The sequence below is a fragment of the Cetorhinus maximus genome, chromosome 2 (assembly GCF_964194155.1).
Source record: "Cetorhinus maximus chromosome 2, sCetMax3.hap1.1, whole genome shotgun sequence".
Lineage (NCBI taxonomy): Eukaryota > Metazoa > Chordata > Chondrichthyes > Lamniformes > Cetorhinidae > Cetorhinus > Cetorhinus maximus.
In genome coordinates this window covers 155252813-155273069 of record NC_135880.1, presented here as the reverse complement: position 1 = coordinate 155273069, position 20257 = coordinate 155252813, and the positions used below count along the sequence as shown (strand labels likewise).

The 20257-nt window shown below is 43.4% G+C and overlaps 1 protein-coding gene across 10 annotated transcripts in view; it reads right to left on the bottom strand.

The window, feature by feature from the left end:
- LOC144698817 (nuclear factor 1 B-type-like) overlaps positions 1 to 20257 on the bottom strand; it is a 375700-nt gene that overhangs the window by 114296 nt on the left and 241147 nt on the right. For all 10 annotated transcript variants that reach the window (XM_078570524.1, XM_078570525.1, XM_078570519.1 and 7 more), the window contains exon 4: positions 4711 to 4779. In XM_078570524.1, coding sequence (XP_078426650.1) covers positions 4711 to 4779 — 69 coding nt within the window. The remainder of the gene's footprint in view (positions 1 to 4710; positions 4780 to 20257) is intronic.

The window sequence follows — 20257 nt, the reverse complement described above, 5'->3', positions numbered from 1 at the left end:
GCGACAGTGAAGGAATGGCGATATATTTCCAAGTCAGGATGGTGGGTGATTTGGAGGGGAACTTCCAGGTGGTGGTGTTTCCTTCTATCTGCTGCCCTTGTCCTTCTAGATGGTAGTGGTCATGGGTTTGGAAGGTGCTGTCTAAGGAGCCTTGGTGAATTCCTGCACTGCATCTTGTAGATGGTACACACTGCTGCTACTATGCGTCAGAGGTGGAGGGAGTGAATGTTTGTGGATGTGGTGCCAGTCAAATGCACTGCTTTGTCCTGAATGGTGTCAAGCTTCTTGAGTGTTGTGGGAGCTGCACTCATCCAGGCATGTGGGAAGTATCCCATCACACTCCTGACTTGTGCCTTATGGATGGTGGACAGGCTTTGGGGTGTCAGGTGGTGAGTTACGCATCGCAGGATTCCTAGCCTCTGACCTGCTCTTATAGCCACAGTATTCATATGGCCAGTCCTGTTCAGTTTATGGTCATAGTAACCCCCAGGATGTTGATAGTGGGGGATTCAGTGATGGTAATGCCATTGAACATCAAGGGGTGATGGTTGGATTCTCTCTTGTTGGAGATGGCTATTGCTTGACACTTGTGTGGGGCGAATGTTACTTGCCTTTGTCAGCCCAAGTCTGCATATTGTCCAGGTCTTGCTGCATTTGGGCATGGACTGCTTCAGTATCTGAGAAGTCACGAGTGGTGCTGAACATTATGCAATCATCAGCAAACATCCCACTTCTGACCTTATGATGGAACGAAGGTCATTGATGAAGCAGCTGAAGATAGTTGGGCGGAGGAAACTACACAGACGGACTCCTGCAATGATGTCCTGGAGCTGAGATGGCTGACCTCCAACAAGCACAACCATCTTCCTTTGTGCTAGGTATGACTCCAACCAGCTCCCTGATTCCCATTGACTCCAGTTTTGTTAGGGCTCCTTGAGGCCACACTTGGTCAAATGCGGCCACCTACATCTCCCACCAACATTGTTGGCTCCTCTTTCCTGACACAAGAGCTCGTACTTTCAGGAGAGTAGATGGAATTCAAAGGAGCATCAGGAAGCACACACCTTGAAAGTCTGAGCTCAACCATAAAAATCCATTCATCTTACCAAATAATGAAATCACACTTCCAAAATATGATTTCTCATCCATTTGTCTATTGACCCAGGCGGCTTCAATGAACCTGTGATTTCCAGGCTACTATATGTGGCTGAGTCAATGCCTAAGGCAGGCGTTCATTGGCCATGCCCAATATATATGATCAATAACCCAATGTGTATTACAAACCAGCCCATCAGAAAGCATTTGGTGTTCATCAAGATTAAATCTATTTATCAACCTCGCCCTGGGCTGTGTGTGTTTATCTGGCTGTGATGGGCCATGCCCACTGGGTTTGTGATCTTTAGTTGCCATGCGACTTTCTGAATCATTTGGTTTAAGGTTATTGCCTGATCCATTGAGAGCTGCAGAATGAGGGCACTTCCAAGTCTCATTCTAATCCAGGGCTGGCAACCAGACACTCTGCAGACCCCGTCACTTTAATCTGGCTCAGCCCCTCGGCTCACAGGCTGAGTGGCTACAGGAGAATGTCCTGAGTTTCTCCCCCTTACATAATATTTTCCAATGAATCCAGAGTGCCCTCATCTTCTGAAGGTTAGTCTCTCTCAGGGCTCTGAGGCCTTGTATAGCTAGTAGCCTTCTTGTCATGTGCTGCTCACATACAGATACATATCCCCTTACCCCCATTGCTTAAGAATGCTGGTCCTCCAATCACAAATTCGCTCTCTCCCACACTTGTTGTTCCTCCATTCACAGCTTCACTTTTTCCCACTCTCTCTCTCCAGTCACTTATGCTCTTGCCTTTGGGGTTTGATGCTCTGCTCCTCTTCCCGCTTGGCCTCACTGTTGTGAGTAGCCTGTTTATTATAATGCGCTGTACATTCCAGATTTCTGCATGTCCACACATATGCACACCTTAAAGAGAACACCTTGTACAACTCTGTCAGGGATCTGAATCTAATTAAGTCAAATCTTTGCACGGTTTTATGAGATTATTATGTTTTAAACCATCTCTTTCAAATAAGGTAAAAAGGAGTAATGAGGAGAGTCATATAATCTGCCACATATTTTGCCCGACAACAAGCTTGAGTGGCTTGGTTACCATTGAGTCCAGGGGTCCAGGTTGAGGCTTATTAGGAGCGAAGTGCAAAATGTTCACACCTGAAAACAAAGGTGAGCGCAGCTGGGCTTTTGGCCTCGGAGCTTTTGGACAGAAAGAAAGAGAGAAAGAGATAAAAGGCTGCAGCTGGTGTGGTAAGCAGTGTGGAGAAGGCTATGTGTCCTGTGTGAGCTACCAGAGTGTGGGAGGGAGGATGGTCTCTGATCAAAGAGACGCATCTCGTGGCAAGGTAAAGACTCAGGAAAATTTGCCCTGGCAAGGGTGGGAGGAGAAATCATCGGAGTGAGCTTTACTGCTGATAGTCAGTTTGGAAATTCTACAAAAACTGAGGGAAGCACCTTTCAACGGTCAGTCAACATTATGACTCAGTGAAGGAGGGAGACGTGAACACATTGGAAGGAGGAGTGACTGTTGACTGTGGAGACTCGCTGTAATGTATGTGGTGTGGTGTTATCAGTCGCGTTAAAACATTAAGAAATTATGAGGGTTATCTTTTCTGTAGTTTAGAGTATTAGTTGCCTACTAGGTAATGTTTAATCAATGTTGCTTTTAGTTTTAAAAGTCTTAAAACTTGCAATCTTGTCATACAATTTTGAGGTTTACAAAATTATGATGATTTGGAACTATGTCTTTAAATTGAGGGTAAAATGAAGGGAGTTATGTGACCTGTGCTAAAGTCTGACTGACAAGAAGTCCAGGAGATGGGCTGTTAAAGATTAAAGGGAGGCCTAAATTGTTTTACTGGGAAGAAGGTGCAAGGTACTCACGCTTGTAGACAATGATGAAGGCAGCTATATTCTAACAGTAGATTAACTGTGAGTCTCCAAAGACCCAGAAAAGTGTTCAGAATGTCGGGTTGTAAATAGTTGTCCTTTGAACGATCCATTTAGTTCCAAGATGAAAGAGAATTGGGCTCTGAAGGATAGCTATTCAGCATTTTACCTGGAAACAAGGCCCATGTGATTCATGTTGCCATGGGGATGAGCTTTGAGAGGGCGAAGGTTTCCAAGGTATAGCCCTGAAAACGCACAGACACAGTTAGCCTGCCAAAGCCTGGGAGAGAAAGAGAGAGTAGCTGGAGGCCGCAAGTCTCTATGGTTCACCGCGCCAGAATGTGGGTGGAAGCTCGCACTCAGGTTGAAGTGATCAAATTTGTAAGGAGTTAAGATTCACGTAACTTGTACTAAAGGAAGGGTCTCCAGAAATACTCTCACCGTGAAGGACAGTTCTGGGGTTAAAAGTTTCCAGGCTGAGAAAGAGAAAGATCGGAAATAAATCCTCAGGAGCTAAAAATCATTTTGAACTGATGCTGGGAGAATTGAATGTCCACTTAAATAACAGATTAACGTATACCTGATAGTGAATTTTTTTGGTGTTCTAAAAATTCTGTTCCTGGTGTTCTAAAAATTCTGTTCCGTAGTTTAAAATATAGATTGCAAAAATAGTCTTTCGTCAATAGTGATTTTAACTCGTTACAATAAATATCTTAAAACGTGAAATCTTGTCATGTCATCCATTCAGCTATTAACTGGAAGTTTGAGTTTCTTTTCTTTGTCTCTATGGGCTTTGTAGCACTTTTAAGTCATCCATTGGGAATTCAAATATCTTTTTAAAAGTTACCAGTCTCTCAGGGGATCGTAACAACTTGTTGAGCTAGGCTTCATTTATTGAAGCATTTATGACTGCAAATTCCTTTTGGTTCTGGTTTGCCAATGCAAGAAGTAATTAGCAGCGTTTACAGCTTTAATTAATTTTGAAGGGTATCTTTTCTTTTTATCTTTCTTTGTGCTACTTAAGTAGCAAAGGCAAGTAACCTATAGCAGGCCTATGTCCCCCCTCTTTAGTTTCATTTTACTGTGACACTAAGAGCTAGATTTTTGTCCTCACTCTGTTGGTGGCAATCTGATGCATTGTATTAAGAATGGGTGATTCACCATACAAGATTACCAACTAGATGATGAGGATAAAATGCATTGGAGACTAATGAGAACTTCAACAAAATTATTTCTCATAAACTAGACTCATGGTCAAAACTTACTGAAGAGAACTACATTTTGAAACTTCTTTTATTCTGTACTGTAATAGTTATATCTGCTTATTTATTCTTGCTTCTGTGTAATTTTACTGTTAACAATAAAAATGAATATGTAATTTAACTTATGTCACCATGGAACTTTTTCCTAATGATTCAGAGATAGGAAATATGCATTCTATATTATTCCCAGTGCTAACCCAACTCTATATAGGTTTTTTGTTTGCACTTTTAGTTATGTTCAACATAATGACAAGTTTCAGTTCATAAATAGCAGACTTCCCTATGAAAAAATCTACTATTTCTACCTGCTAACAGATTTTCAATCTCAACTTCAGTTGAAACACGTGATAAATACAGTTGAGCACATTACAAAACATAAACACTAATCTGTATTACTTGAATCAGCTTGTACCTGGCAATTACTAGAGTAGAGTTTTAGCATATTGTATAATGGGTAATTGGTTCTCCAGGATGAAACCTAACTCAAAGTAATACTTACTTCGTGACACTCGCACAAGCTCTCCAATGCTGAAGACTCCTGATTTTACAAAGCTGTCCTCTAGGTATGCTAAAAGGGAAAGGAAAATAATTATTTTGGGTGCATTATTATTCAGTCAAACTACTTCCCACTTGAAAGGTCTTGAGTAGTCTATCCATTCTTTTGAATAAACAGTGACAGGAAAAGGTCACTTTATAAATAATTGACTCAGATTAGGAGAGCAATCACCTTGTGACCAAGTAATGACAGTGCTCTACAGCTTTGCACTCTCAAACATTCCATTCTTCAGCTTCCCCTGATGGGTGTGCTTGCTAGTCAACAGGACTAGAGCAGAAAGATAGTTTCTTGCATCAGTGAAACCTTGAGTACACATCATAACTGGTAAACCTTGAATGGAATGCTTGTGGAACGTTCAACAACCAGGCTACTTGGCATTCCAAACCAGAGTAGAACAGGGATGGGATGGTAACAATAACATAAACAGACTGGAAAATTAAAGGATTAGTTGAGATACTATTGTTTTCATAGAAGATGCCATAGTCGTTTTACTATAGGCTGCAAACTGCAAAAGGGACAGAGACAGTGAAATTGGCTTCATGAGTGGTGGTTAATGAAGAACAATGTTGTGTAGCTGTAAGTTCAGAGAAAGATATCATTTTTAATTCCAGGAGCAGCTTATTTTACATCTTGTTCTATTGAGGTATATTGTTTTGCAAAGTGAGGTGATGCTGTCACGACAGAAACATTACGAAACACAGAATAAGGTCAAAATGTAGCTTAATTATGAAGGTATATCAATTTCTATTTCTTTAACAGTGCTTTCTTTATATTCCTGTATACTATGCTCTGTTAGGTATATACTCTTGTGATCTTAAGTAAAGGTAAATTGTAATGAATAGGGTTAGTACTGTAAGTTGCATTGCCTAAAAGGGCATACATTGCCCAAAAGGGCTGTCATTGCCCACTAGGGCTGCCGTGATTATAGTGGTCCTGAATATCTTCAGCAATTGCGAAGAAGACTGAACTACTGTGGATTGGCATTTCTAGCATCTACTGAGGAGTACTGAAGACCCTACAAGAATTTGAAGGGTCAGTTTATCAGTATACTCTTAGTCAGGCAACTCCTGAGTCCAACAGGAAATATACTCTTGGGGGGGGTGAGGGCGGGTTGTTGGGGAGGAGGGTGGTAGGGGGCGTGGTGATGGAGGAAATGATGAAGAAAACATCTTGCGGCAAGCTGTAAAATCCTGCAGGTACTGTAAATGATGGAGGGAGAACAGGTAAATGCTGCATTTGGCAGAATCTGAAGACCACTAATGCAATTTCTGTGCGTTATGATGTGAGATCAGGACAGCACCCGCAGGTACTCAGGACCTGTTAGTGCAGATGCTTCATGAATGGTCTGGTTCTTCTGTTGTCCCAACTAATCAATTTCTGTTGCACCTTGCAAGACTATAACTGATCCAAAATAATAACTTGAATACGTTAGATTTTTCTGGTGAAAACGTGTACAATTTTTTCCTGTACTACAGCAATGGCTTTGAACAAAAGCAAAATAATAAAGAAAAGTAGAATTTAATAAGCATGTAGGAAGGTAAAGTAATAGACTTGTATACAGTTTGCTCTCCTTTTTGCGGGTGAAAAGCCAGAATTTGCATTGTTTATTTCTATCGGCTGAAACCCCATTGAAATACTCTAATACTAAAATAATGATACTAATTTCAAATACTAATTCAAAACACTAATTTCAGCCTCACTGCAGATTTTGTGAACTCGATTCCAGCTCCTCTGTTTCTGTTTCAGAATCATTTTTATTTACATCTCTATTTTCCAGGTCATTTTTTTTCATTTCCACAGGTTCCATCTCTCAGTTTCATTTTCTTCACCATCTCTAATGCTTTTTATCTTTCTTAAAACACCATGTCCAAGCCCTCTAAATTTTACCAGCATGTTCTATTCTTCTTCTGGTCTGTGCATTTAGGTTGTGGCAATACTTATTCCTAGTCCATATCTGAATTTTTTTTAACTTTAAATAAGCCATTTCATTCAGCCCACTGCTTTGCCTTTTTGCCGCCATCTGTTGCTTACAGCACATAAAAACAGGTATGAATTAAGTAGTTGCCACATGAGGTTTTAGACCTATATTCTCAAGATGTACCTTAAGGTGACAGTTCATCTACTTAAGGCTGTGTAAGCCTACTATGTACATTCTGTGAACTGTCAGACATGCTTCAAACTGATATGGCTAGTCACTGTGCAAGACAGCAAGTTATAACAGAAGAACATATCAGACAGCTTGTCATGGGAGCCCATCATCTTCATGTCCTCCTGCTTGTGTGGCAACAGGGCACCCAGGCCTTGCTAGTAGAATGCCAAAGAGGGCCAGTTTCAAAATGGCTTTGGCCTCCAGCATGAACAGGTGGGAGGAACAGCCATTTCAGTGGCCTAGCACCCTTTTTGGGCAGTATTTTAATATTGCCCCCTTTTATTCTGTTTATATACAATAACATTTTTTTTTAAATTAGAGAAGTTCCCCAATTCATCACGTTGAGAAGGCACTACCTAAATTGAGAGTTTTCTTTTCAAGGAATGATAAAGTGGGTGATTTCTGGGGCTTATTTTTTGGAAGGATCTGTGGAATAATATTTGGGGATACTGGTGATCTTCCATTGCTTTTGACACTACACTGCCTGTGTAGTGTGATCTGCACTATGAAGTCATCCATTTGGAGCAAAAAAATTATTTTAACTAGTCAATAATTTTTGACTAATTTAGATTATAATACTAGACAAGGTTATAAAAGGATATGAAGCCAGGTCAGTTGAAAGGATAAAGATATAGATTAGCCAGGTTTTGAATGAATTACCACTGTTCCTATGTTCATGGACCAATTGGCACAACTGCCACAGTGTTCCTTACTGAGTTTTAACCTCATTGTAACTCTGTCAAACTCAACTTACCAACTGGCGCAGTAAACTTGGTGCCTGGGCTATTTGTTCAGCGTCCAATGTGCTCTGAATATCTGGACTGCTCTCTCCTCTTGCTTCTGTTGCATTTAGAGGAAATTACACTGGCCACTACACCAAAACTAAGATGGTAAATATTCTTCTGCGCTGCTAATTTGTATCAATCTTAAGGTGACAGTTGTTAATGGACAGAAAGTAAAATAATTAACTAAATGTTGTTGAACTTGCTGGTGCGAAAAAAGTAGAGGAGTTGACATAAATTTGTTCTGGTCATTTTGTCACAACATATAAATATATACAAATGTAAATATGTAAATAGAGAACATATGTAAGTAGAGACAGAAAGTGCTAGCAGGCTTTTCCATTTCCATACAAATCAATATTGTTCATGAAATTTAGTAAAAGCAATGTTTTTAGAGCACTGTTAAGATTTTGTTAAACATGATTTAATGAGAAACTTGTACAGTTGTGAAGCTAGTTCTATGTTTGACTCCTAAACTCACTTCTGTTTATCTTATCTAAAGTGTTAGCATGTGCAGGTACAGCAAGCAGTTAGGAAAGCAAATGGCATGTTGGCCAATATTGCAAGGGGATCGAGTAGAAAAATAAAAAAATCTTTGGTGAGACCACACCTAGAATATTCTGTGCAATTTTGGTTTCTATATTTAAGGAAGGATATACTTGCATTAGAGGTAGTACAACAAAGGCTCACCAGATTGGTCCCTGAGATGAGAGGGTTGTCTTATGATGAGAGGCTGAGTAAATTGGGCTTATATTCCCTGGAATTTAGAAGAATGAGAGATGATCGCATTGAAAAAATTGAAGATTATGAAGAGGTTGAAAGGGTAGATACTGAGACATTAGGCAGAATTTTCTCTGAATTGCACTAAGTGCTGTGGCGGGCATGGCGGGTTTTGCGCCATATCAGCTTCCCGCCTCATCCAGCCTCATTAATAATGCAAGCACGAGGAACATGTCAGATCGCTAGCGGGCGGCCTCGGATTTGCCTACCACACCATCATTCAGCTCTCCAGGCTCCATATTTAAAGCACATCTGAGCACAGCCTACTTCATGTCTACAGATCAGGACTGCTCCAGGTGACAGATGGCCTCGAAAGACAGGATGACAGCAGCCTCCAAATGTAACAACACCTCACTGGAACATCTTTTGGATGCCAATGAGGCCCGCTGTGATGTCCTCTAAACCCGCTCTGGCCGCAGGAGGTCCACCAGAGTCATCAATCCGGCCTGGAGGCAGTGGCAGTGGCCGTCAGCGCCAACGGACACAGAGGAGGTCAGCCATCCAGTGCAGGAAGAGGATGAATGATTTCATCCATTCCGCCAGGGTAAGTCAACCACTTCATCACTCTCAATACCACTCCCAAACCCATCACACATCCACAGGGATCTCACACCTCAAGGGACAACACCACTAACTCTCACAAACACCCTCACGTCTCCATCAGGTTCATATCCTCTGGAGCTCACATCCTCATCTCGTCCATGGCTCTGCTCACCAGAGAAACATTCCATGCATCCTTGTCATCTGCCGTGGCATGCATCCTACTCTCCCCATTTGTTTGCATGCAGAACAAGCTGACTCACATTAGGAGGGACAGGTCCCAGGTCGGAGGTGGAGTGGCCAATATTCGGCCCTCATGCACTTTGAGGAGCATGCCATCACGTTGGCTGGTGAGGATGTGAACCATTCCCGCAGCGATGGTGAGGTCGGAGGTGAACACCCATGTGAAGACCCTGCACCAGATCATTCCTCTCTCAACGCAACAGTGGGTGCTCTCTCCTGTTTTTGACTCTGCTGCTATGCACTAATTATCTCTGCTTTGGTTCACAGGGGGCTGTGCCTAGCAACTGATGCCCTCAGCCAGCCAGCCAGTCCTTCAGCTCCATCCAGGTCCTCATCTCCAGCCAAGAGGACACCTCTTCCATTGAAGAGTTGGAAATAAACAGCCTGGAAGACCCGTCACAGCACTTACTCACACCCTCCACCAGCACAGAGACACAGACCTCAGTGGGACCTAGGTCTAGAGCAGGCTTGGGTTCATAATCTGGTGGTCACTGCACGGGCACATGTCCACAGCAGGAGGAGGCAGATTCAGCTGAGCTCCCCAGCACTCAGAGGACTGCCTGGGGAAGAGACATCTGTGAGCTTGGACTCAAGTGACAAGCCTTTGGATTCAGCCTTCCAAGTCATTGTGGAGAGTCAGCAGAAGGCAGGGGAACATCATGGAGAGCTGTTGGAAACCCTCAACAGAATGGCACGTAAGTCTAGGAGTGCATCTATCTACTCTCTGGTGAAGTGGTGCCCACATGTGCGTGCATGGAGGTCTCCATGGGGATGCCATGGAGACAGTAGTGCATCAGAGCACGGAGATGTGCGCAGACCTGCACTCAGTCGCGGTAGCCATGGGTGAGTTCCTACAGTGGCAATGCAAGACGGAAACGGGGCAGTTCAAAGTCCCTCCAGATGCTCCTTCCTCTCAAGGAGTCAGGCTGGGGTCCTTGGGCGCCCGAAGGGAGGAGGAGTGGCAGCTGGACACCCCAGATCATCCACTCAGGAATCTCAGAATCTCAATCTTATCAGGAAGGGAATCAAGGGGTATGGGGAAAAGGCAGGAAAGTGGAGTTGAGGATTATCAGGTCAGCCATGATCTCATTGAATGGCAGAGCAGACTTGGTGGGCCAAATGGCCCACTTCTGCTCCCATGTCTTATAGTCTTATGATCAGAGACTGTCTGCTCCCTTTGAGTCCCCTTTACCTGTGACCTCCTCAACCTCATCCTCTGTCACTGCAGAGAGAGCAGCAGGCCCACAGAAGGACAGCCAAATGAAAGCCTCGCTCTCCAGAGGACGCACGCCAAAGTCACAGAGGCAACAGGGCCAACTACTGCGCAGGCTGTCTCCACCTTTGCTGTGGATGTCAGGGCAGCACCTAGAAGAAGTGGTAGGCCTAGAAAAGTCAAGAAATTTTGATCATACGTGGTTGCACAGGTGAACTCATTTGTCGCTTTATAATCTGAAAATATATTCACTATCAGTGAATAATATGTAATGGTGTCCTTCAGCTTCATTTACTGGTTTCACAAACCCTCCCCATGCATCCCCCTCACTCGCAGTTCAGTTGCATGCAGCTGCACCAGGAGTGATTCTGAAAGGAGAAATGTGTGTGTGTGTGGCAGGGGCTTTCAGAGCCTTGTGAAATCACAATCCTTTTACTGTCTTGAGCATTTTCAATGCTGCCTGCTGGGGTTCTCTTTCAGTTGTCCATCTGAACTGACCTGCATCTCTGCCCACCCACTGATAGCACTCCTTTTCAGCACCTGTGCCTGTCCAACACGAGGCTCCGCTCACTTTCGATTTGTGCAAAATGGTATTCGTTAAGTTTCTGATAAGATCCTCTGTCCCTCCCCCTCCCCCAGTCACCCATGTCCTCTCCCCCATCACAGTGGACCCCCCGGCGTCATATTCCACCTCCCCACCACTACCCCACAGCCGGAACCCTTCTCCTTCAGGAATGTCCAGGTGAACGTGCATTTTCCCTATCTTTATGAAAATCCCACCCCCATCCACATTAATCTCCACGACCTCCTCCTTCCCAACTGCAGGGTCCGTGTTTGCCTCCATGTCCTCACTAACGACCCCCACCGTCCCTTCTACTGGTACCGATGCACCCTCACCTTCCTACCCTACCGGTCTCCTCTGTCCCCTCTCACTCTCACCATTCCATCCTACCATGCCCACCCTGAGTCCGCTCCCCAGGAGGCTCACATTGACTCCACAGACCCTTCCTTTACACATTCACTGACATTCCAAGCATGCCCCCTTACACCTTCCCCGCCCCTGTACACCTTCTCCCCTCTGTACATCTTCCTCCCCACTTAAATCTTCCCCTTTCTGTACACCTTCTTACACCTTCCCCCCTCCGTACACCTTCCCCCCTCCGTACACCATGCCCCCTCCGTACACCATCCCCGCTCCGTACACCATCCCCCCTCCACACGTTCCTCCCTCCTTAAATATTCCCCCTTCTGTACACCTTCCGTCCCACTTACACATTCTCCCCCCGTACACCTTCCCCCTCTGTACATCTTGCCCGCTCCGACAACCTTCACCCCTCCAACTTCACCCCCCAACACATTTGCCCCCTTCAAACTTCACCCCCAATACATTCGCCCTCCACCAACTTCAGCCCCCCACCTTCACACCCTCTAACTTCACCCCCCCAAACCTTCGCTCCCCCCAAACTTTACCCCCTCAACAGCTTCACCCCCCCTTCCCCCAACTTCAACCCCCCAATGCCCTATTAGCAGAATACAAATTGGTTCCACGCCAGCCTCCAGTGGAAATCGCAATCTGCAATGGCGAAAACTATCCCATGATCCTGCTGTGATTTCATGCCAGTGTGAAACCGATTTCTGTCCCTCCTGCCGAATTTTCTCTCCCCCGCCTGCCATGATGCCCACCGCGAATGATGTGAGTGGAAAATCCCGGCTACTGTTTCCCTTGGCTGGGCAATCTAGAACAAGCGGGCACAGTTTCAGGATAACAGGCCAATCATTTAGGACTGAGATGAAGAGAAATTTCTTCACTAAAGGGTTCTAAATCTTTGAAAGTCTCTACCACAGAGGCTTGTGGATGCACCATCATTGATTATATTTAAGACTGATAAATAGTCTCTGAAGGATTAAGGGATATTGGTCATAAAGCTTCTGTATGGAGATGATGCTTGTGTTTGTTTTCACTCAGAAACTGTGCTCAAGGCTATTGTTGACTCCTTCTCTAAAGCATTGGAGGAAATGGGCCTTTCACTAAACTAAGAAAACTAAGGTCCTCTTCCAACCAGCTTCCACAGAAAAACACCACCCCATCAATTAGAGCAACAGCGAGACCCTGGAAAAGATGGACCATTTTCTGTATCTTGGGAGCTTCCTCTCGATGAAGGCTGACAAAATTCATCACAGCCCTAATGTTCCAGCTCAGTTTTCAGCCGACTGAGGAAAAGAGTCTCTGAAGACTGGGATCTCAAACTGACTCTAAGGTCATGGTTTACCCGGCAACAGTGATCCATGTGCTCAATGTGCTTCAGAGACTTAAACAACTAAGAGAAGAATGGAGCTGAAGTCCAAGATCAGCCATGATCAAACTGAATGGCAAGCAGGTTCGATGGGTCATATGGTCTTCTCATATTCCTATTTCTTATATTCTTATGGTCATTATGCTACCTAAACCTAATGGATCTCATCAGGTTTAATTGTACTTTGATAATTTGTCAGTGATATTATGTGGGAGACATTGATGAAAGTATCATTTCCATTGCAACTAGATTTTAAATAGTTATTTTTATCAGTTCAATGAGAACAGTGCAGCAGCTATCCAGAAGTTTGTAAGTAGATCTAGAGCTCAGTTGACAGCCCTCTTTTTCACTGCTGCTTTGGTTTATGTACTGGAACACTGCAACTTTGATCCAGAGAGTTCTCCAGGGGAGAACATGATCAATTCTGTAGGACGAGTGATTGTATTATATCAGGCATAAAACTCTCAGGTTTAAAAACCTGGTCTCAGCTCAGATAGCTGAACTTGGCTAGTGCTGCTGCATATCAAAATTCCATTTTGTTTATTCGTTTATGGGATGTAAGCATCACTGGCTAAGCCAACATTTATTACCCATTCCTAATTTCCCTTGAGGCGGTGGTGAGCTGTCTTCTTGAACCACTGCAGTCCATCTGGTGTAGGTACACCCACAGTGCTGTTAGGTTGGGTGTTCCAGAATTGTGACCCAGCAGCAGTGGAAACAGTGACATAGTTCTAAGTCAGGATGGTGTGTGGCTTGGAGGGGAACTTGCAACTGGTAATGTTCCCATGTGCCTGTTGTCCTTGTTCTTCCAGGTGGTAGAGGTTGCTTGTTTGCACGGTGCTGTTGAAGGAGCCTGGGTGAATTGCTGCAGTGCATCTTAGAGATGGTACACACTGCTGTTGCTGGGTAGAATCTTCTGGCGATTGTTTATTTTAGGTGTCAGGACTATTTCTAGTCCCGACTCCACAATCTGGAGCAATCATCCAGGAGGCAGCCACCTAACTGTCTGCCTCCACATCCGCCATTCAATTAAGGACAGTGGGCAGGTTCCTGAAGCTACCAACCCAACCAGAGAGCCTGGAGCTTTTTTTGGCCAGCAGCCTCTCTTACAAATGGGGCACTTGCTCAGGCAGCAAGAAAAGTGTGAAGGTGCTTCAAAATGAAGGCACTCTCAGAAGCACCTAGAATTTCAAAAATTAAGAAGGACGAAGCTGGTAAGCCCATTGGAATGGGAGGTGAAATCCTTCCAGAGGACTTGTTGGGGTTTCGAGAGTGTCCGTTCCCACCCATGGCTCCGTCATCGGAGCACAGACCGTGCAGCTCCAATAACCGGCCACCCCCAAGGAGCTGCAGGGCTCGGCATTCAGTGGAAGTCCGCTCTGATTCTGGGAAGATCTGTGTGCTCTCATTATCCTCGCTATGTCCTTAATTGATGATTATTGATCCTCTGGCAGGGAGCTGCTGCCATTGTCCACCTGCCTCCAGGATGATCTCCGCAGCCGGGAATGGGTCGGCCTGCCAACCCAATGCCCTAATCTCTAAGTTTGCTCCCAGTCCAGGTTGGTGAATAGGGTTTCAGTCACCTAAGTTACTTTGTCCTGGATGCTGTTGAGCTTCTTGAGTGCAAGTGAAGAGTATTCTATCCAGGCAAGTGGAGAATATTCCATCACACTCCTGACTTGTGCCTTGTAGATGGTGGACAGGCTTTGACGAGTTAGTGGGTGAGTTACTTGCTGCAGAATTCCCAGCCTCTGATGTGCTTTTTTTTTATCTATTCATTCATAGGATGTGAACTTCACTGGCTCGGCCAGCATTTATTGCCCAACCTAATTGCCATTGAGAAGGTGGTGGTGCATTGCCTTCTTGAACCACGGCAGTTCATGTGGTGTAGGTACACCCACAGTGCTGTTGAGGAGGAAGTTCCAGGATTTTGATTCATCAACAACAGAAGGAACAGTGATATATTTCAAAGTGAGAATGGTGTGTGGCTTGGAGGGGAACTTCCAGGTGGTGGTGTTCCCATGCATCTGGTGCTCTTGTCCTTCTAGATGGTAGCAGTCACGGGTTTGAAATATGTTGTCGAAGGAGCCTTGGTGAGTTGCTGCAATATTTATATGGTTTGTCCAGTTATGTTTCTGGTCAATGATGATGATGGAGTATTTATTGATGGTAATGCCATTGAATGTCAAAGAGAGATGGTTAGTGTTAATGATATGTTAAATATATTGTTAAGACACATAGGCAAAGGGCATTGTTTAATTAAGTACCTCAAGTGACTGTTGGCACATGCGGGTAATGGGTAGGAAACAGACATATGTAATAATGCATTCTTTAAACAAACATGTTACGGGTCTTTCTGTGTGTGGGCACAGACTGCTTCAGTATCTGAAGAGTTAACAATGGACCTGAATATTGTGGAGTCATCCTGGATTATAGTAGTTAATAACTCAGTAGGTTCCCATTCTGATTATTGTCCGACAATCCCTTGATAGAAAGTGTATGTTTGTGATCATTAGGTGAGGACTGGATTGGCATTCTCTGTGATGTCTAACTGCTTGGATAGCCAGTCAATATTTACTACCCGTGCTGATTGTGCATGAAGAATTAACAGTTGGGCCTGAATTTTCAAACAGGCGGAGAGGCTCCCCATTGTTGTGAAAATGGTTCAACAAACTCAGATCTTAAAGTTCTGTCTCTGAATCTATTTTCACGGGGTGGCAGGGGGAGATGGGGGCGAGTTCTAAATATCGGATCCAAGATTCATGGAGGCAACTGCATATATTAAAGTACAGCTAGCTTCAGACTGATCTGATTCTGGCTAGTGGCATGTCCAAAATACTACTTGTACACTTTAGGCCTGGTAGGACAAAGTCTAAAGTTAGCAAAATTACTTAGCGAAGTAGGGTACCCTTTAGGATATGGACATCTTTTGTAGGGTTATGGTGTCCTTTGCAATTGTTAAAAGCAGACATGAATGTGTAAATTCATTGGAATTGTCAAGCTCATTGGAACTATCAAATTGAACTGACAAGCTGTTAAGGGATTTATGTTTCCTGCCCTTTAACTATTTGAAAAAGAAACTGCAGTTATAAAAAAATCAGTGCTTGCTATTTCACTCTGTTGAGATAAACCTGAGGGTTAGCATTAAAGGATTAATGCTGCAAAGATGATTTCACAACCTATCATTATCACAGTGAGGTTTTTGATCAGAGTGTTTTTTTAAACTAGTGAATTTATCAATAGACATCAAGAATTTTATTTAATGTCAGCATGGGTCCTGAGGTCTGCCCATGGTGGGCACTGGGTGAATTGGCATGGAGGCTCTAAGAACAAAGGGTGATGGTTGTAAGGGTACATGTTGGCATGGAGGATATGAGGGGCCCATGGGTGTGGGAGGGGGGCACAATGTGGCATGGTTGAGGTGTCATGGGAGTGTGTGGGGGTTGAGGAGGTGTCAGGGTTGAGGGCTGGAGGGCTGGTTTTTGTTTTTATATGTTTTTTTTTTATAACTTCGACCAAATGCCGGAGCACTGAGGCTGGTGTTTCTCTCAGCCAGTCTCTGCGCGAGGGCAGCCTCCAAAATCTTTCCAGATGATTGGATTTTGCATTCAGTTTGAAGGAGAGAAGAGTTTGTCTAAAACTAATGTTTTGAACTTAAACAGTGAAAACAGATGCAAAATATCTGTTCAATTCATCAGCCATTTTCTTATTTTCTGTTAGTAATTTCCAGTCACTGTCTAGAGGTGCAACACTCACTTTAGTTCTTTTTAAATACCTGTATAATCTCTTATTATTTGTTTTTATATTTCCAGCTAGCTTTCTCTCACTCTCTAATTTCTTCCTCATTCTGTTTTTAGTCATCCTTTGCTATTTTTTATATTCTGATATTCTAACCTGCCACAAATCTTAATGAAATTGTATACTTTTCCTTTCAATTTGATACTATCATTAACTTCCTTAGTTCTCCATGGATGGTGTGTTCTTCTCCTAGAGTCTTTCTTTCTCACTGGAATGTATCTTTGCTCAGTGTTATGAAACATCTCCTTCAATAACTGCCGCTGTATCTCTATTGACCTGCCCTGTAACCTAATTTCCTAGTTCACTTTAGCAAGCTCTGTCTTCATACTCTCATAATTGCTCTTATTTAAGTTCAAAACACTAGTTTTAGACAAACTCTTCTCTCCTTCAAACTGAATGCAAAATTCAATCATCTTATGATCACTGCTACCTAGTACCCTTACTATGAGATCATTAATCAACACAGTCTCATTGCACATTACCAGATTTAGAATAGTCTGCTCTCTGGTTGGTTCTAGAACTTGCTGCTCTAAGAAACTGACCCGAAAACAGTATTAACTCATCTTACAGGCTACTTTGCCAATCTATATGTAGATTAAAATCACCCATGATTATCACCATATCTTTCTCAAAAGCACCCATTATTTCTTCCTGTATACCCTGTCCTACAGTATGGTTATGTTAGGGCCAATAAACTACTATCACAAGTGACTTCTTACCTTTGTTATTTCTTTTCTCTACCCAAACTGACCCTACATCTTGATCTTTAGAATTAAGTTCATCTCTCTACTGCACTAATGTCATCCTTAATTAACAAAGCTACCCCTCCACCTTTTCCTAAGTCATTCTGAAAGGTCGCATATCCTTGAATATCCTTTATCATCTTGCAGCCATGTCTCTGTAATGGCTATCAGATCATACATATTTATTTGTATTTGAGCTGACAATTTATCCATTTTGTTACGAATGCTACACACACTCAGATACAGAGCCTTTAGTTCTGTCTTTTTAATATTTTTGCAATCTCTAGCCTTATCTGCTAGCACACTCTTAAGTTTGTACACTCTGTCCTTTCCTGCCATGTTCTAATTATAATTACTTTTACTGCTACCTTGCTGTCTTGCTTTGTCCTCTTCCTTTAACTCATCACATCTTCCCTCACTTGATCCCTTGCCCCCACTATTTAGTTTAAAGCCTTCTCTATCACCCTGGTTATATGATTCAATAGAACACTGGTCCCAGCACAGTTCAGGTGATAACCATCCCAACAGTAGAGCGCACACTTTCCCCAGTGCTAGTGCAAATGCCCCATGAATTGAAACCCATTTTTCCCACACCAATCTTTCAGCCAGGCATTCAACTCTCTAATTTTACTTACCCTGTGCCAATTTGCTTGTGGGTCAGGCAATAATCCAGAGATTATTACCTTTGGAGTTCTGTTTTTTAAATTAGCCCCTGGCTGCTCATACTCTCTCAACAGAACTTCTTTCTTCGTCCTATCTATGACATTGGTACCTATGTGGACCATGACCACTGGATCCTACCCCTCCCACTACAAATTCCTCTCCAGCCCGCAGCAGATGTCCTGAACCCTAGCACTGGGCAGGCAACACACAGCCCTCTGGGCTCACATTCTTGGCTGTAGAGAACTGTATCTATCTCCCTGACTATACTGTCCCCTGCTAACACTACATTCCTATTAACTCCTCCTCGCTTGAACGGCTTCCTGTACTACAATGTCTTGGTCAGTTCATTCATCCACGCTGCAGCCTCCGTTTTTGTCCATACAGGCTGCAAGACCTCAAACCTGTTGGATAATGGCAAAGGCTAAGTGCCTTCACATCTATCTACTTGATTCCCATACCTGCCTCACTCGCAATCATACCCTCCTGGACCAAATCAGACGACACTATCCTAAGTAGTGTGATCGCCTCCTGGAACAAAGTGTCCAGGTAACTTTCCCCCTCCCTGATGCATTGCAGTGTCCGCTGCTTGGCCTCCAGCTCAATTACTCTGAGTTGAAGCTCCTCGAGTTGCAGGCACTCACAGCAGACATATTTGCTTTGGATCACACTGATGTCCACGAGAGCAACACATCACCTGCCCTGCCATGTTTATAGCATTTTAATTACTTAATTATTTTACCAATTAAATTTTAATTAATGTCTCTAGTCCTGTGTGTACTTATATTCTTATTATTTCAATAATTATTTCAATAACTTTCCCTGACTGAAATTCCCCAGTTAAGATAAATAGGAAATAAGCATCTGTTAATCACCTACCTCCTTCCAGCTGTGATGTCACACCTGATTTTTCTTACGAAATGCGAGTTCTGACTGGAAACTGGCTACAGGATAGCCTTACTCATCTTACCGATTCTCGGAAGAGAAGGAAAGTCCCATTCTCTCTTGCTGTGCTTTAAGCCCTGCTGATTTTGCCAATTCTTGGAAGGAAGGTCCCGCTCTCTCTCACCGTGCTTTAAGCCCCATTTCTCTCATTGATTCCTGGAAGAGAGGTCCTGCTCTTTAAGTCCCGCTGGTCTTACCAATTCTCAGAGGGGAAAGGAATTGAAGATTATCCTTGTATTGCTGCTTCTGCATCAGTGGAATGTGATTCTTCATGCAAAATTGACAAGAAAGTGGCAGGATAACTCTCATGTCAATCCCAATCTTTCTCTGATGTGGAGTAAAGCCCCTTCTATAATTTATACCACTTGTTTGTGGCATTTGGTGGAATATAACTCCAGTCTGTGCTTATTGTATCTGTTGTGAATGTCCATCAATTTTCATCTTTCCATAGTTGTAATTTTTCTTCTTTGCCATTGGTTAGGATTTAGGAGCTACTAAGAGAGTGTGGTGTCTGATTTGGAGCTGCTGCTGAGAGAGGGAGGTGACATCACAATGAACTGCAGAGAAGTTCTTGAGCAGGGCTTGCGTGAAAAGCAGCAGTTACACTTCAGACCCATGATTACCTTGTGTTGAAATATTCAGTTGTACGATATAAGAGTATTAACCCTCAAAATGCTAGAAGTCATTTGCAGGCAATGTCACTTAAACTTTACATTAAATGAGCAGTCTTTTTTTCATCTTACAGTGATACAAACTTTGTGCTTTAACCAAGGTATGAGAACACCAGGCTGATCTTAAGAACATAAGACCGCAAGAAACAGGAACAGGAGTAGACCATTCGGCCCCTCGAGCCTGCTCTGCCATTCAATAAGATCAAGGCTGATCTTCTTGTGTTTTGATTTCCATGTTCCCATCTAACCCTAATAACCTTTGATTCCCTTGCCTAACAAGAATCCACCTCTGCCTTAAAAATATTCAATGACCCCGCCTCCACTGCCTTCTGAGGTAGAGAATTCCAAAGTCACGCAACCCTCTGAGAGAAAATATTTCTCCTTATCTCTGTCCTAAAAGGGTGACCCCTAATTTTAAAACAGTGCCCCATAGTTCTGGACTCACCCACAAGAGGAAACATCCTTTTTGGCATCTACTTTTTCCAGGCCATTCAGGGTCTTGTATACTTCAATCAAATCACCCTCACTCTTCTAAACTCCAGTGGAAACAAGGCCAGTCTGTCTAACCTTTCCTCATAAGACAACCCACTCATTCCAGTTATCAATCTAGTAAACCTCCTTTGAACCGCCTCCAATGTGTTTACATCCTTCCTTAAAAAAGGAGACCAACAC